Source organism: Panulirus ornatus, chromosome 30 (genome assembly GCF_036320965.1).
Source record: "Panulirus ornatus isolate Po-2019 chromosome 30, ASM3632096v1, whole genome shotgun sequence".
NCBI classification, from domain to species: Eukaryota; Metazoa; Arthropoda; class Malacostraca; order Decapoda; family Palinuridae; genus Panulirus; species Panulirus ornatus.
Genome location: NC_092253.1, coordinates 13,740,187 through 13,758,916, shown reverse-complemented (window position 1 = coordinate 13,758,916; position 18,730 = coordinate 13,740,187). Strand labels below are relative to the sequence as shown.

Genomic DNA, 18,730 nt, shown 5'->3' with positions numbered 1-18,730 from the left:
CCAGAGAGCGTTATTGGATTACGTGTTAATTGACCATGAGTCATACATACATTAAATAACCTTACCAACCAGTCAACAATACAGTCACCCCCTTTTTTAATAAATTCCACTGCAATACCATCCAAACCTGCTGCCTTGCCAACTTTCATCTTCCGCAAAGCTTTCACTACCTCTTCTCAGTTTACCAAATCATTTTCCCTAACCCTCTCACTCTGCACACCACCTCGACCAAAACACCCTATATCTGCCACTCTATCATCAAACACATTCAACAAACCTTCAAAATACTCACTCCATCTCCTTCTCACATCACCACTACTTGTTATCACCTCCCCATTTGCGCCCTTCACTGAAGTTCCCATTTGCTCCCTTGTCTTACGCACTTTATCTACCTCCTTCCAGAACATCTTTTTATTCTCCCTAAAATTTAATGATACTCTCTCACCCCAACTCTCATTTGCCCTTTTTTTCACCTCTTGCACCTTTCTCTTGACCTCCTGTCTCTTTCTTTTATACATCTCCTCATAGTGCCATTCTACAAATGCAAAGGGGATAAGAGTGAGTGCTCAAATTACAGAGGTATAAGTTTGTTGAGTATTCCTGGTAAATTATATGGGAGGGTATTGATTGAGAGGGTGAAGGCATGTACAGAGCATCAGATTGGGGAAGAGCAGTGTGGTTTCAGAAGTGGTAGAGGATGTGTGGATCAGGTGTTTGCTTTGAAGAATGTATGTGAGAAATACTTAGAAAAGCAAATGGATTTGTATGTAGCATTTATGGATCTGGAGAAGGCATATGATAGAGTTGATAGAGATGCTCTGTGGAAGGTATTAAGAATATATGGTGTGGGAGGAAAGTTGTTAGAAGCAGTGAAAAGTTTTTATCGAGGATGTAAGGCATGTGTACGTGTAGGAAGAGAGGAAAGTGATTGGTTCTCAGTGAATGTAGGTTTGCGGCAGGGGTGTGTGATGTCTCCATGGTTGTTTAATTTGTTTATGGATGGGGTTGTTAGGGAGGTAAATGCAAGAGTTTTGGAAAGAGGGGCAAGTATGAAGTCTGTTGGGGATGAGAGAGCTTAGGAAGTGAGTCAGTTGTTGTTCGCTGATGATACAGCGATGGTGGCTGATTCATGTGAGAAACTGCAGAAGCTGGTGACTGAGTTTGGTAAAGTGTGTGGAAGAAGAAAGTTAAGAGTAAATGTGAATAAGAGCAAGGTTATTAGGTACAGTAGGGTTGAGGGTCAAGTCAATTGGGAGGTGAGTTTGAATGGAGAAAAACTGGAGGAAGTGAAGTGTTTTAGATATCTGGGAGTGGATCTGGCAGCGGGTGGAACCATGGAAGCGGAAGTGGATCATAGGGTGGGGGAGGGGGCGAAAATTCTGGGGGCCTTGAAGATTGTGTGGAAGTCGAGAACATTATCTCGGAAAGCAAAAATGGGTATGTTTGAAGGAATAGTGGTTCCAACAATGTTGTATGGTTGCGAGGCGTGGGCTATGGATAGAGTTGTGCGCAGGAGGATGGATGTGCTGGAAATGAGATGTTTGAGGACAATGTGTGGTGTGAGGTGGTTTGATCGAGTGAGTAACGTAAGGGTAAGAGAGATGTGTGGAAATAAAAAGAGCGTGGTTGAGAGAGCAGAAGAGGGTGTTTTGAAGTGGTTTGGGCACATGGAGAGGATGAGTGCGGAAAGATTGACCAAGAGGATATATGTGTCGGAGGTGGAGGGAGCAAGGAGAAGAGGGAGACCAAATTGGAGGTGGAAAGATGGAGTGAAAAAGATTTTGTGTGATCGGGGCCTGAACATGCAGGAGGGTGAAAGGAGGGCAAGGAATAGAGTGAATTGGAGCGATGTGGTATACCGTGGTTGACGTGCTGTCAGTGGATTGAATCAAGGCATGTGAAGCGTCTGGGGTAAACCATGGAAAGCTGTGTAGGTATGTATATTTGCGTGTGTGGACGTATGTATATACATGTGTATGGGGGGGGGTTGGGCCATTTCTTTCGTCTGTTTCCTTGCGCTACCTCGCAAGCGCGGGAGACGGCGACAAAGTATAAAAAAAAAAAAAAAAATATATATATATATATATATATATATATATATATATTTTTTTTTTTTTTTTTTTTTTCATACTATTCGCCATTTCCCGCATTAGCGAGGTAGCGTTAAGAACAGAGGACTGGGCCTTTGAGGGAATATCCTCATATGGCCCCCTTCTCTGTTCTTTCTTTTGGAAAATTTAAAAAAAAATGAGAGGGGAGGATTTCCAGCCCCCCACTCCCATATATATATATATATATATATATATATATATATATATATATATATATATACACACAATTTCCCACATTTGTGGGGTGGCATCCTTACAGCAAGAAGGATATTTTCCAGGACCATACAGACCAGCTCTATGCACACCCAAGTGAACTATAAATCTGCCTGAATGCTGAACTCGATCCATGTCTCACGTGTAGCACAAGTGCAGAGCATTTCTTCTGTATCACAGTACCTGTTATTGTGTTATTGGTAGCCTCACCATCATCCTATTTCTTTCCAATAACATTTTTTTTTTAGTATATTTACATGGATATCAAAATCTCAAGACTGGTACATGGTACAAAGATCTATTTTGTACTCTTAAACAACACAGTAATTTCAAACTAAATTAAACAATACATTATATAAATAATACCTATGTGTATAATAAACTAAGTTGTAGATGGTCAGATGCTGAACACGAAATTATCCTCTATGTAGCCTACAGAATCTCTAAATCATATGCGTGTCCAAACCCTCAGTAGGTGTAGTATCTTCTGTCTTCTGCTGGGGATGGTGATCGACGGTATGTATCCCGTGGTGAAGGTGACCTCATATATATATATATATATATATATATTTTCAGAAAAGAAGAGTGAATGTTGGGGTGAAGAGGGTGGTGAGAGTAAGTGAGCTTGGGAAGGAGACTTGTGTGAGGAAGTACCAGGAGAGACTGAGTACAGAATGGAAAAAGGTGAGAACAATGGAAGTAAGGGGAGTGGGGGAGGAATGGCATGTATTTAGGGAATCAGTGATGGATTGCGCAAAAGATGCTTGTGGCATGAGAAGAGTGGGAGGTGGGTTGATTAGAAAGGGTAGTGAGTGGAGGGATGAAGAGGTAAGATTATTAGTGAAAGAGAAGAGAGAGGTATTTGAACGATTTTTGCAGGGAGAAAATGCAATTGAGTGGGAGATGTATAAAAGAAAGAGACAGGAGGTCAAGAGAAAGGTGGAAGAGGTGAAAAAGAGGGCAAATGAGAGTTGGGGTGAGAGAGTATCATTAAATTTTAGGGAGAATAAAAAGATGTTCTGGAAGGAGGTAAATAAAGTGCGTAAGACAAGGGAGCAAATGGGAACTTCAGTGAAGGGCGCAAATGGGGAGGTGATAACAAGTAGTGGTGATGTGAGAAGGAGATGGAGTGAGTATTTTGAAGGTTTGTTGAATGTGTTTGATGATAGAGTGGCAGATATAGGGTGTTTTGGTCGAGGTGGTGTGCAAAGTGAGAGGGTTATTGAAAATGATTTGGTAAACAGAGAAGAGGTAGTAAAAGCTTTGCGGAAGATGAAAGCCGGCAAGGCAGCAGGTTTGGATGGTATTGCAGTGGAATTTATTAAAAAAGGGGGTGACTGTATCATTGACTGGTTGGTAAGGTTATTTAATGTATGTATGACTCATGGTGAGGTGCCTGAGGATTGGCGGAATACGTGCATAGTGCCATTATACAAAGGCAAAGGGGATAAGAGTGAGTGCTCGCATTACAGAGGTATAAGTTTGTTGAGTATTCCTGGGAAATTATATGGGAGGGTATTGATTGAGAGGGTGAAGGCATGTACAGAGCATCTGATTGGGGAAGAGCAGTGTGGTTTCAGAAGTGGTAGAGGATGTGTGGATCAGGTGTTTGCTTTGAAGAATGTATGTGAGAAATACTTAGAAAAGCAAATGGATTTGTATGTAGCATTTATGGATCTGGAGAAGGCATATGATAGAGTTGATAGAGATGCTCTGTGGAAGGTATTAAGAATATATGGTGTGGGAGGCAAGTTGTTAGAAGCAGTGAAACATTTTTATCGAGGATGTAAGGCATGTGCACGTGTAGGAAGAGAGGAAAGTGATTGGTTTTCAGTGAATGTAGGTTTGCGGCAGGGCTGTGTGATGTCTCCAAGGATGTTTAATTTGTTTATGGATGGGGTTGTTAGGGAGGTGAATGCAAGAGTTTTGGAAAGAGGGGCAAGTATGAAGTATGTTGGGGATGAGAGAGCTTGGGAAGTGAGTCAGTTGTTGTTCGCTGATGATACAGCGCTGGTGGCTGATTCATGTGAGAAACTGCAGAAGCTGGTGACTGAGTTTGGTAAAGTGTGTGAAAGAAGAAAGTTAAGAGTAAATGTGAATAAGAGCAAGGTTATTAGGTACAGTAGGGTTGAGGGTCAAGTCAATTGGGAGGTAAGTTTGAGTGGAGAAAAACTGGAGGAAGTAAAGTGTTTTAGATATCTGGGAGTGGATCTGGCAGCGGATGGAACCATGGAAGTGGAAGTGGATCATAGGGTGGGGGAGGGGGCGAAAATTCTGGGGGCCTTGAAGAATGTGTGGAAGTCAAGAACATTATCTCCGAAAGCAAAAATGGGTATGTTTGAAGGAATAGTGGTTCCAACAATGTTGTATGGTTGCGAGGCATGGGCTATGGATAGAGTTGTGCGCAGGAGGGTGGATGTGCTGGAAATGAGATGTTTGAGGACAATGTGTGGTGTGAGGTGGTTTGATCGAGTAAGGAACGTAAGGGTAAGAGATGTGTGGAAATAAAAAGAGCGTGGTTGAGAGAGCAGAAAAAGGTGTTTTGAAATGGTTTGGGCACATGGAGAGAATGAGTGAGGAAAGATTGACCAAGAGGATATATGTGTCGGAGGTGGAGGGAACGAAGAGAAGTGGGAGACCAAATTGGAGGTGGAAAGATGGAGTGAAAAAGATTTTGTGTGATCGGGGCCTGAACATGCAGGAGGGTGAAAGGAGGGCAAAGAATAGAGTAAATTGGATCGATGTGGTATACCGGGGTTGACGTGCTGTCAGTGGATTGAATCAGGGATGTGAAGCGTCTGGGGTAAACCATGGAAAGCTGTGTAGGTATGTATATTTGCATGTGTGGACGTATGTATATACATGTGTATGGGGGTGGCTTGGGCCATTTCTTTCGTCTGTTTCCTTGCGCTACCTCGCAAATGTGGGAGACAGCGACAAAGCAAAAAAAAAAAAAAAAATACATTGGGATGTATAGGTATGTATATTTACGTGTGTGGACATGTATGTATATACATGTGTATGTGGGTGGGTTGGGCCATTCTTTCGTCTGTTTCCTTGTACTACCTCGCTAACTTGGGAGACAGTGACAAAGCAAAATAAATAATAAAAACCTAAAGAAGCACAAAGAGCAAACAGAATAAGTCAAAAAGAAGGTAACAAAGATGGTATTAAAATAATAAGGGTTACGTTATAGGAAAAAGCTAGAAGCCTTAAATCTGCCCACTATGGAGGAGAGATGAGTGAGGGGTGACCTGATCACAACCCTTCAGTTTTTAAATCCTTCAGTTTTTAAACCAGACTGCTGACATGGGCAGCCAACAGTTAGCAAGAAACACTAAAAAAGATGTGAAGAAGTACTTTAATAGTTCCATAATAGTGGACAAATGGAACAAACTGAAGAAGAACATGGTAAATTTGGAAAGCATACAGAAATTCAAAATGATATACAACAACAGAAACTGGTAAACAGTCAAGAGATGGGTCACATGAGTGTAAAACTCCCTTCCTATTTGGTACAAACAAATAATTACCTATAGGTAATTACTCAAAGCTTACCCTTTATGCTTCTGTGTGACAGGATCCCAAGACATATTTATGGATTTGATAGGACCAAAGGGAACAAAGGCCTGTCGAATTGTGTCTTCTTTAAGCTCAAAGCTGATGCTCCCAACATATACACGGCACATCAGAACTAATGCTTGATGCCGCTGTAAGGACTTGGCTTGCTAAGGGAAAAAAAGAAAACAAGGATTAATGTATTTTTAAAACTGTTATCTATAATTATCTCTGAGAACACTTAGAAGATTTATCTTACAACCATACAATAAAATATACTTCAAGTGACATCAAACATCACAAATTAAAATCTTACCTGCTGCTGATGTGCTAAAGTCTGCTTCATGAGAACTAGGCGGATGGATTGTTCCATGGCATATTTTTTTGCCCGAGCCACTGTATCCTTCTGATCGGAGGAGAGGCGAGGAAGGCTCTGGCCAAGTAGATGAACCATATCATCTTTCTTAGCTCCAGGACCTGGTGATATACCAATATTGATAAAGAAACTCTGAATTTTTTAAATCAGTAAAACAAGTGCATTCAAGGTTGTTTATGATGTTTGTTACAAGGAGCAGAAATTTCCAGTAAACATTTTCAAGGGAGGAGATGGATGGAGTGAGCACTTTAAAAGACTGCTAAATGTGTTTGATGATAAGGTAGGAGAGGTGGGATGTTTGGGTCAGATGTATGCAAACTATGAGTCATGGCAAATGGTAGGATGAAAAGATAAAAAGTAGTGAAAGCCTTGCATAAGATGAAATGTGACAAAGTTGCTAGGGTGGATGGTATTGCAATTCATTTTCTTAAAAAAGTGGATGGCTGTGTTGCTGCCTAGTTAGTTGGGATTTCCAATGTATGAAGAGATCATGGTGATGTGCCTGAAGACTAGAGGAATGCATGCTTTGTGCCTAAGCATACAGGCAAAGGGAATAAAATTGAATGTCCAAATTAAAGAGGTATAAGCTTATTGAGAGTAACAGGTAAGTTGCATGAGAGAGTGGAAATGTAGAGGGATGTATTTTTCACAAAGCATCAGACTGGGCAGAAACAATGTGTATTTCAAGGGTGGTAGAGGATATGTGGAACAGGTGTTTTCTTTGAAGAAACTGTGTGAAAAATACTCAAATAACCAGGATTTGTATGTGCCATTTCAGGATCTGGTGAAACACATGATAAGACTGACAGATATGCACTGTGGAAGGTGTTACAAAAAGATGGTGTGGATGGAAAGCTATTAGAAAAAGAAAGGAGTTCATATCAATATAGTGAGGCATAAGTAAGAATAAAGGACAATAAACAGTTCCAGGTGAAGGTGGATCAGCAGCAAGAGTTTGTGTTATCACAACAGATGTTCATTGTTTTGTAATGGAGTGGTGGAGGAAGTAAATGTGATGGTTTTGGGAAAATGGGTAGATCCACAAACTAGCCCAGGTTCAGATGTTTAGGAGGTAAGTTAAGTTCTTGCTTGCTGATGACAAGGCACTAGCGTAACATTCAAGTCAGAAACTACACAGATTTGTGTCTGAATCTGGGAGAGTGTATAAAAGGGAAAAGTTATGGGTAAATTTCCATAAAAGCAAGGCTATCAGGTTTAGCAATACTCCTGAAACAGGAGTTGTGGGAGTATGTGATAGAATGTAAGAGAGTAAATTCTCGATTAATATGGGTAAAACTGAAAGTTGATGGAGAGAGGTGGGTGATTGTTGGTGCATATGCACCTGGGCATGAGAAGAAAGATCATGAGAGGCAAGTGTTTTGGGAGCAGCTGAATGAGTGTGTTAGTGGTTTTGATGCACGAGACCGGGTTATAGTGATGGGTGATTTGAATGCAAAGGTGAGTAATGTGGCAGTTGAGGGAATAATTGGTATACATGGGGTGTTCAGTGTTGTAAATGGAAATGGTGAAGAGCTTGTAGATTTATGTGCTGAAAAAGGACTGATGATTGGGAATACCTGGTTTAAAAAGCGAGATATACATAAGCATACTTATGTAAGTAGGAGAGATGGCCAGAGAGCGTTACTGGATTACGTGTTGATTGACAGGCGTGCGAGGGAGAGACTTTTGGATGTTAATGTGCTGAGAGGTGCAACTGGAGGGATGTCTGATCATTATCTTGTGGAGGCTAAGATAAAGATTTGTATGGGTTTTCAGAAAAGAAGAGTGAATGTTGGGGTGAAGAGGGTGGTGAGAGTAAGTGAGCTTGGGAAGGAGACCTGTGTGAGGAAGTACCAGGAGAGACTGAGTACAGAATGGAAGAAGGTGAGAACAATGGAAGTAAGGGGAGTGGGGGAGGAATGGGATGTATTTAGGGAATCAGTGATGGATTGCGCAAAAGATGCTTGTGGCATGAGAAGAGTGGGAGGTGGGTTGATTAGAAAGGGTAGTGAGTGGTGGGATGAAGAAGTAAGAGTATTAGTGAAAGAGAAGAGAGAGGCATTTGGACGATTTTTGCAGGGAAAAAATGCAATTGAGTGGGAGACGTATAAAAGAAAGAGACAGGAGGTCAAGAGAAAGGTGCAAGAGGTGAAAAAAAGGGCAAATGAGAGTTGGGGTGAGAGAGTATCATTAAATTTTAGGGAGAATAAAAAGATGTTCTGGAAGGAGGTAAATAAAGTGCATAAGACAAGGGAGCAAATGGGAACTTCAGTGAAGGGCGCAAATGGGGAGGTGATAACAAGTAGTGGTGATGTGAGAAGGAGATGGAGTGAGTATTTTGAAGGTTTGTTGAATGTGTTTGATGATAGAGTGGCAGATATAGGGTGTTTTGGTCGAGGTGGTGTGCAAAGTGAGAGGGTTAGGGAAAATGATTTGGTAAACAGAGAAGAGGTAGTGAAAGCTTTGTGGAAGATGAAAGCCGGCAAGGCAGCAGGTTTGGATGGTATTGCAGTGGAATATATTAAAAAGGGGGTGACTATATTGTTGACTGGTTGGTAAGGTTATTTAATGTATGTATGACTCATGGTGAGGTGCCTGAGGATTGGTGGAACACGTGCATAGTGCCATTGTACAAAGGCAAAGGGGATAAGAGTGAGTGCTCAAATTACAGAGGTATAAGTTTGTTGAGTATTCCTGGTAAATTATATGGGAGGGTATTGATTGAGAGGGTGAAGGCATGTACAGAGCATCAGATTGGGGAAGAGCAGTGTGGTTTCAGAAGTGGTAGAGGATGTGTGGATCAGGTGTTTGCTTTGAAGAATGTATGTGAGAAATACTTAGAAAAGCTAATGGATTTGTATGTAGCATTTATGGATCTGGAGAAGGCATATGATAGAGTTGATAGAGATGCTCTGTGGAAGGTATTAAGAATATATGGTGTGGGAGGAAAGTTGTTAGAAGCAGTGAAAAGTTTTTATCGAGGATGTAAGGCATGTGTACGTGTAGGAAGAGAGGAAAGTGATTGGTTCTCAGTGAATGTAGGTTTGCGGCAGGGGTGTGTGATGTCTCCATGGTTGTTTAATTTGTTTATGGATGGGGTTGTTAGGGAGGTAAATGCAAGAGTTTTGGATAGAGGGGCAAGTATGAAGTATGTTGGGGATGAGAGAGCTTGGGAAGTGAGTCAGATGCTGTTCGCTGATGATACAGCGCTGGTGGATGATTCATGTGAGAAACTGCAGAAGCTGGTGACTGAGTTCGGTAAAGTGTGTGGAAGAAGAAAGTTAAGAGTAAATGTGAATAAGAGCAAGGTTATTAGGTACAGTAGGGTTGAGGGTCAAGTCAATTGGGAGGTGAGTCTGAATGGAGAAAAACTGGAGGAAGTGAAGTGTTTTAGATATCTGGGAGTGGATCTGGCAGCGGATGGAAACATGGAAGCGGAAGTGGATCATAGGGTGGGGGAGGGGGCGAAAATTCTGGGGGCCTTGAAGATTGTGTGGAAGTCGACAACATTATCTCAGAAAGCAAAAATGGGTATGTTTGAAGGAATAGTGGTTCCAACAATGTTGTATGGTTGCGAGGCGTGGGCTATGGATAGAGTTGTGCACAGGAGGATGGATGTGCTGGAAATGAGATGTTTGAGGACAATGTGTGGTGTGAGGTGGTTTGATCGAGTGAGTAACGTAAGGGTAAGAGAGATGTGTGGAAATAAAAAGAGCGTGGTTGAGAGAGCAGAAGAGGGTGTTTTGAAGTGGTTTGGGCACATGGAGAGAATGAGTGAGGAAAGATTGACCAAGAGGATATATGTGTCGGAGGTAGAGGGAACGAGGAGAAGAGGGAGACCAAATTGGAGGTGGAAAGATGGAGTGAAAAAGATTTTGTGTGATCAGGGCCTGAACATGCAGGAGGGTGAAAGGAGGGCAAGGAATAGAGTGATCTGGAGCGATGTGGTATATCCTTCCCTCCTTGTAATGTTAACTTTCTAAAAAATGGGAAACAGAAGGAGTCAAGCGGGGAGTGCTCATCCTCCTCGTAGACTCAGATTGGGGTGTCTAAATGTGTGTAAATGTAACCAAGATGTGAAAAAAGGAGAGATAGGTAGTATGTTTGAGGAAAGGAACCTGGATGTTTTGGCTCTGCGTGAAACGAAGCTCAAGGGTAAAGGGGAAGAGTGGTTTGGGAATGTCTTGGGATTAAAGTCAAGGGTTAGTGAGAGGACAAGAGCAAGGGAAGGAGTAGCAGTACTCCTGAAACAGGAGTTGTGGGAGTATGTGATAGAATGTAAGAAAGTAAATTCTCGATTAATATGGGTAAAACTGAAAGTTGATGGAGAGAGATGGGTGATTATTGGTGCATATGCACCTGGGCATGAGAAGAAAGATCATGAGAGGCAAGTGGGAGTATGTGATAGAGTTGTGGGAGTATGTGATAGAGTGTAAGAAAGTAAATTCTAGATATATATGGGTAAAACTGAAAGTTGATATAGAGATGGGTGATTATTGGTGCATATGCACCTGGGCATGAGAAGAAAGATCATGAGAGGCAAGTGTTTTGGGAGTAGCTGAATGAGTGTGTTAGTGATTTTGATGTACAAGACCGGGTTATAGTGATGGGTGATTTGAATGCAAAGGTGAGTAATGTAGCAGTTGAGGGAATAATTGGTATACATGGAGTGTTCAGTGTTGTAAATGGAAATGGTGAAGAGCTTGTAGATTTATGTGCTGAAAAAGGACTGGTGATTGGGAATACCTGGTTTAAAAAGCGAGATATACATAAGTATACATATGTAAGTAGGAGAGATGGCCAGAGAGCATTATTGGATTACGTGTTAATTGATAGACGCATGAAAGAGAGACTTTTGGATGTTAATGTGCTGAGAAGTGCAACTGGAGGGATGTCTCATCATTATCTTGTGGAAGCGAAGGTGAAGATTTGTGGGGGTTTTCAGAAAAGAAGAGAGAATGTTGGGGTGAAGAGAGTGGTGAGAGTAAGTGAGCTTGGGAAGGAGACTTGTGTGAGGAAGTATCAGGAGAGACTGAGTACAGAATGGAAAAAGGTGAGAACAAAGGAGGTAAGGGGAGTGGGGGAGGAATGGGATGTATTTAGGGAAGCAGTGATGGCTTGCGCAAAAGATGCTTGTGGCATGAGAAGCGTGGGAGGTGAGTTGATTAGAAAAGGTAGTGAGTGGTGGGATGAAGAAGTAAGATTATTAGTGAAAGAGAAGAGAGAGGCATTTGAATGATTTTTGCATGGAAAAAATGCAAATGAGTGGGAGAGGTATAAAAGAAAGAGGCAGGAGGTCAAGAGAAAGGTGCAAGAGGTGAAAAAGAGGGCAAATGAGAGTTGGGGTGAGAGAGTATCATTAAATTTTAGGGAGAATAAAAAGATGTTCTGGAAGGAGGTAAATAAAGTGCATAAGACAAGGGAGCAAATGGGAACTTCAGTGAAGGGAGCAAATGGGGAGGTGATAACAAGTAGTGGTGATGTGAGGAGATGGAGTGAGTATTTTGAAGGTTTGTTGAATGTGTTTGATGATAGAGTGGCAGATGTGGGGTGTCTTGGTCGAGGTGGTGTGCAAAGTGAGTGGGTTAGGGAAAATGATTTGGTAAATAGAGAAGAGGTAGTAAAAGCTTTACAGAAGATGAAAGCCAGCAAAGCAGCAGGTGTTGATGGTATTGCAGTGGAATTTATCAAAAAAGGGGGTGACTGTGTTGTTGACTGGTTGGTAAGGTTATTTAATGTATGTATGATTCATGGTGAGGTGCGTGAGGATTGGCTGAATGCTTGCATAGTGCCATTGTACAAAGGCAAAGGGGATAAGAGTGAGTGCTCAAATTACAGAGGTATAAGTTTGTTGAGTATTCCTGGTAAAATATATGGGAGGGTATTGATTGAGAGGGTGAAGGCATATACACAGCATCAGATTGGGGAAGAGCAGTGTGGTTTCAGAAGTGGTAGAGGATGTGTGGATCAGGTGTTTGCTTTGAAGAATGTATGCGAGAAATACTTAGAAAAACAAATAGATTTGTATGTAGCATTTATGGATCTAGAGAAGGCATATGATAGAGTTGATAGAGATGCTCTGTGGAAGGTATTAAGAATATATGGTGTGGGAGGCAAGTTGTTAGAAGCAGTGAAAAGTTTTTATCGAGGATGTAAGGCATGTGTACGTGTAGGAAGAGAGGAAGGTGATTGGTTCTCAGTGAATGTAGGTTTGCGGCAGGGGTGTGTGATGTCTCCATGGTTGTTTAATTTGTTTATGGATGGGGTTGTTAGGGAGGTGAATGCAAGAGTTTTGGATAGAGGGGCAAGTATGCAGTCTGTTGTGGATGAGAGAGCTTGGGAAGTGAGTCAGTTGTTGTTCACTGATGATACAGCGCTGGTGGCTGATTCATGTAAGAAACTGCAGAAGCTGGTGACTGAGTTTGGTAAAATGTGTGAAAGAAGAAAGTTAAGAGTAAATGTGAATAAGAGCAAGGTTATTAGGTACAGTAGGGTTGAGGGTCAAGTCAATTGGGAGGTAAGTTTGAATGGAGAAAAGCTGGAGGAAGTGAAGTGTTTTAGATATCTGGGAGTGGATCTGGCAGCGGATGGAACCATGGAAGCGAAAGTGAATCATAGGGTTGGGGAGGGGGCGAAAATTCTGGGAGCCTTGAAGAATGTTTGGAAGTCGAGAACATTATCTCGGAAAGCAAAAATGGGTATGTTTGAAGGAATAGTGGTTCCAACAATGTTGTATGGTTGCGAGGCGTGGGCTATGGATAGAGTTGTGCGCAGGAGGGTGGATGTGCTGAAAATGAGATATTTGAGGACAATATGTGGTGTGAGGTGGTTTGATCGAGTAAGTAATGTTAGGGTGAGAGAGATTTGTGGAAATAAAAAGAGTGTGGTTGAGAGAGCAGAAGAGGGTGTTTTGAAATGGTTTGGTCACATGGAGAGAATGAGTGGGGAAAGATTGACCAAGAGGATATATGTGTCAGAGGTGTAGGGAACGAGGAGAAGTGGGAGACCAAATTGGAGGTGGAAGGATGGAGTGAAAAAGATTTTGAGTGATCGGGGCCTGAACATGCAGGAGGGTGAAAGGCGTGCAAGGAATAGAGTGAATTGGAATGATGTGGTATACCGGGGTCGACGTGCTGTCAATGGATGAACCAGGGCATGTGAAGCATCTGGGGTAAACCATGCAAAGTGTGTGGGGCCTGGATGTGGAAAGGGAGCTGTGATTTCGGTGCATTATTACATGACAACTAGAGACTGAGTGTGAATGAATGGGGCCTTTGGTGTTTTTCCTAGCGCTACCTCGCACACATGAGGGGGGAGGGGGTTGTTCTTCCATGTGTGGCGAGGTGGTGATGGGAACAAATAAAGGCAGACAGTATGAATTATGTACAGGTGTATATATGTATATGTCTGTGTGTGTATATATATGTGTACATTGAGATGTATAGGTATGTATATTGTGCGTTTGTGGATATGTATGTATATACATGTGTATGTGGGCGGGTTGGGCCATTCTTTCGTCTGTTTCCTTGCGCTACCTCGCTAACGCAGGAGACAGCGACAAAGCAAAATATAAATAAAATATTTTTTTTTTTCATACTATTCGCCATTTCCCGCATTAGCAAGGTAGCGTTAAGAACAGAGGACTGGACCTCTGAGGGAATATCCTCACCTGACCCCCTTCTCTGTTCCTTCTTTTGGAAAATTAAAAAAAACTGAGAGGGGAGGTTTTCCAGCCCCTCGCTCCCTTCCCTTTTAGTCGCCTTCTACGACACACAGGGAATACGTGGGAAGTATTCTTTCTCCCCTATCCCCTACATATATATATATATATATATATATATAGCACTACCTTACACTCATGTGGGGGTAGAAGGTTGTCTTTTCATGTGTGGCAGGGTGGCGATGGGAATGAATAAAGGCAGCAAGTATGAATTATGTACATGTGTATATATGTATATGCCTGTGTATGTATAAATTGAAATGTATAGGTATGGGTGGACGTGTATCTATATACATGTGTACGTGGGTGGGTTGGGCCATTTTTTCGTCTATTTCCTTGCGTTACCTCGCTAATGCGGAGACAGCGACAAAGTATAGAGAAATAAAATACTTTCTTCATACTATCCGCCATTTCCCGCATTAGCGAGGTAGCATTAAGAACAGAGGACTGAGTCTTTGCGGAATTATCCTCAACTGGCCCCCTTCTCTGTCCCTTCTTTTGGAAAATTAAAAACAAGAGGAGAGGATTTCCAGACCCCCACTCCCTCCCCTTTTAGTTGCCTTCTATGACAAGCAGGGAATATGTGGGAAGTATTCTTTCTCCCCTATCCCCAGGGATAATATAAATATAGCTATATCTAACGGGGAGCAGGGGGCTAGAAACCCTCCCCTTCTTGTATTTTAACTTTCTAAAAGGGGAAACAGAAGAAGGAATCACGCGGAGAGTGCTCATCCTCCTCGAAGGCTCAGATTGGGGTGTCTAAATGTGTGTGGATGTAACCAAGATGAGAAAAAAGAAGAGATAGGTAGTATGTTTGAGGAAAGAAACCTGGCTCTGAGTGAAACAAAGCTCAACAGTAAAGGGGAAGAGTGGTTTGGTTATGTCTTGGGAGTAAAGTCAGGGGTTGGTGAGACGACAAGAACAAAGATAGGAGTAGCACTACTCCTGAAACAGGAGTTGTGGGAGTATGTGATAGAGTGTAAGAAAGTAAACTCTAGATTGATATGGGTAAAAGTGAAAGTGGATGGAAAGAGATGGGTGATTATTGGTGCCTATGCACTTGGGCATGAGAAGAAAGATCATGAGGGGAAAATGTTTTGGGAGCAGCTGAGTGAGTTATTTAGCAGTTTTGATGCACGAGAGCGGGTTACAGTGATGGGTGATTTGAATGCAAAGGTCAGTAATGTGGCAGTTGAAGGAATTATTGGAGTACTTGGGGTTTTAAGTGTTGTAAATGGAAATAGTGAGGACTTTGTACATTTGTGTTGAAAAAGGACTGATGATTGGGAATACCTGGTTTAAAAAGAGAGATACACATAAGTATACATATGTAAGTAGGAGAGATGGCCAGAGAGCATTATTGGATTACGTATTAATTGATAGGCACCAGAAAAGACTTTTGGATGTGCTGAGAGGTGCAACTAGAGGTATGTCTGATCATTATCTTGTGGAGGCAAAGGTGAAGATTTGTAGAGATTTTCAGAAAAAAAAAAAAAAAAATGAGTGGGAATGAAGAGAGTGGTGAGAGTAAGTAAGCTTGAGAAGGAGACTTGTGTGAGTAAGTACCAGGAGAGACTGAGCGCAGAATGGAAAAAGGTGAAAGCAAAGGACGTAAGGGGAGTGGGGGAGGAATGAGATGTATTTAGGGAAGTAGTGATGGTTTGCACAAAAGATGCTCGTTGCTTGAGAAGCATGGGAGGTGGGCAGATTAGAAAGGGTAGTGTGTGGTGGGTGAAAGAGAAGAGAGAGGCATTTGGGCGATTTTTGCAGGGAAATCGTGCAAATGACTGAGAGATGTATAAAAGAAAGAGGCATGAGGTCAAGAGAAAGATGTAAGAGGTGAAAAAGAGAGCAAATGAGAGCTGGAGTGAGGGAGTATCATTAAATTTTAAAGAGAATAAAAAGATGTTTTGGAAGGAGATAAATAAAGTGCATAAGACAAGAGAAAAAAATGGGAACATTGGAGAAAGAGGCTAATGGGGAGATGATGACAGGTAGTGGTGATGTGAGAAGGATGGAGTGAGTATTTTGAAGGTTTGTTGAATGTGTTACATAATAGAGTGGCAGATATAGGTTGTTTTGGTCAAGGTGGTGTGCGAAGTGAGAGGGTCAGGGAGAATAACTTGGTAAACAGAGAAGAGGTACTGAAAGCTTCGCAGAAAATGAAAGCCCCCAAGGCAGCAAGTTTGGATGGTACTGCAGTGGAATTCATTAAATAAGGGGGTGGCTGTGTTGTTGACTGGTTGGTAAGAATATTCAATGTGTGTATGGCTCATGGTGAGGTGCCTGAGTATTGGCGGACTGCTAACATAGTGCCATTGTACAAAGGCAAAGGGGATAAAGGTGTGTTCAACTTACAAAGGTATAAGTTTGTTGAGTATTCCTGGGAAATTATATGGGAGGGTATTGATTGAGTGGGTGAAGGCATGTACAGAGCATCAGACTGGGGAAGGGCAATGTGGTTTCAGAAGTGGTAGGGGATGTGTCGATCAGGTGTTTGCTTTGAAAAATGTAAGTGAGAAATACTTAGAAAAACAAATGGATTTGTATGTGGCATTTATGGATCTGGAGAAGGAATATGACAGAGTTGATAGAGATGCTCTGTGGAAGGTATTAAGAATATATGGTGTGGGAGGCAAGTTGCTAGAAGCAGTGAAAAGTTTTTATAGAGGATGTAAGGCATGTGTATGAGTAGGAAGAGAGGAGTGAGTGGTTCTCAGTGAATGTCGGTTTAACGCAGGGGTGTGTGATGTCTCCATGGTTGCTTAATTTGTTTATGGATGGGATTGTTAGGGAGATGAATGCAAGAGTTTTGGAGAGAGGGGCAAGTATGCAGTCTGTTGTGGATGAGAGTGCTTGGAAAGTGAGTTAGTTGTTGTTTGCTGATGATACGGCGCTGGTGGCTGATTCGGGTGAGAAACTGCAGAAGCTGGTTATGGGGTTTGGTGAAGTGTGTGAAAGAAGAAAGCTGAGAGTAAATGTGAATAAGAGCAAGGTTGTTAGGTACTGTAGGGTTGAGGGACGAGTCAATTGGGAGGTAAGTTTGAATGGAGAAAAACTGGAGGGAGTAAAGTGTTTTAAATATCTGGGAGTGGAATTGGCAGCGGATGGAACCATGGAAGCAGAAGTGAATCACAGGGTGGGGAAGGGGGCAAAAGTTCTGGGAGCATTGAATCGTGTGGAAGGCAAGAACGTTATCTCGGTTGGCAAAAATGGATATGTTTGAAGGAATAGTGGTTCCAACAATGTTATATGGTTGCAAGGCGTGGGCTATAGATAGGGTTGTGTGGAGGAGGGTGGATGTTTTGGAAAAGAGATGTCTGAGGACAATATGTGGTGTGAGGTCGTTTGATAAAGTAAGTAATATAAAGGGTAAGAGAGAGGTGTGGTAATAAAAAGTGTGGTTGAGAGAGCAGAAGATGGTGTATTGAAATGGTTTGGTCACATGGAGAGAATAAGTGAGGAAGGATTGACAAAGAGGATATATGTTTCAGATGTGAAGGCAACGAGGAGAAATGGGAGACCAAATTGGAGGTGGAAGGATGGAGTGAAAAAGATTTTGAGCGATAGGGGCCTGAACATGCAGGAGGGTGAAAGGCATGCAAGGAATAGAGGGAATTGGAACGATGTGGTATACCGGGGTTGACGTGCTGACAGTGGATTGAATCAAGGCATGTGAAGTGTCTGGGGTAAACCATGGAAAGCTGTGTAGGTATGTATATTTGCGTGTGTGGACGTATGTATATACATGTGTATGGGGGGGGGTTGGGCCATTTCTTTCGTCTGTTTCCTTGCGCTACCTCGCAAACGCGGGAGACAGCGACAAAGTATAAAAAAGAGGGGCAAGTATGAAGTCTGTTGGGGATGAGAGAGCTTGGGAAGTGAGTCAGTTGTTGTTCGCTGATGATACAGCGCTGGTGGCTGATTCATGTGAGAAACTGCAGAAGCTGGTGACTGAGTTTGGTAAAGTGTGTGAAAGAAGAAAGTTAAGAGTAAATGTGAATAAGAGCAAGGTTATTAGGTACAGTAGGGTTGAGGGTCAAGTCAATTGGGAGGTGAGTTTGAATGGAGAAAAACTGGAGGAAGTTAAGTGTTTTAGATATCTGGGAGTGGATCTGGCAGCGGATGGAACCATGGAAGCGGAAGTGGATCATAGGGTGGGGGAGGGGGCGAAAATTCTGGGGGCCTTGAAGAATGTGTGGAAGTCGAGAACATTATCTCGGAAAGCAAAAATGGGTATGTTTGAAGGAATAGTGGTTCCAACAATGTTGTATGGTTACGAGGCGTGGGCTATGGATAGAGTTGTGCGCAGGAGGATGGATGTGCTGGAAATGAGATGTTTGAGGACAATGTGTGGTGTGAGGTGGTTTGATCGAGTGAGTAACGTAAGGGTAAGAGAGATGTGTGGAAATAAAAAGAGCGTGGTTGAGAGAGCAGAAGAGGGTGTTTTGAAGTGGTTTGGGCACATGGAGAGGATGAGTGAGGAAAGATTGACCAAGAGGATATATGTGTCGGAAGTGGAGGGAACAAGGAGAAGAGGGAGACCAAATTGGAGGTGGAAAGATGGAGTGAAAAAGATTTTGTGTGATCGGGGCCTGAACATGCAGGAGGGTGAAAGGAGGGCAAGGAATAGAGTGAATTGGAGCGATGTGGTATACCGGGGCTGACGTGCTGTCAGTGGATTGAATCAAGGCATGTGAAGTGTCTGGGGTAAACCATGGAAAGCTGTGTAGGTATGTATATTTGCGTGTG

At 42.3% G+C, this 18,730-nt stretch overlaps 1 protein-coding gene across 4 annotated transcripts in view; it reads right to left on the bottom strand.

The window, feature by feature from the left end:
- hfp (Poly(U)-binding-splicing factor hfp) overlaps window positions 1-18,730 on the bottom strand; it is a 525,647-nt gene that overhangs the window by 276,050 nt on the left and 230,867 nt on the right. For all 4 annotated transcript variants that reach the window (XM_071679802.1, XM_071679803.1, XM_071679805.1 and 1 more), the window contains 2 exons: window positions 6,199-6,359; window positions 5,883-6,052 (listed from right to left, as the gene is read on the bottom strand). In XM_071679802.1, coding sequence (XP_071535903.1) covers window positions 5,883-6,052; window positions 6,199-6,359 — 331 coding nt within the window. The remainder of the gene's footprint in view (window positions 1-5,882; window positions 6,053-6,198; window positions 6,360-18,730) is intronic.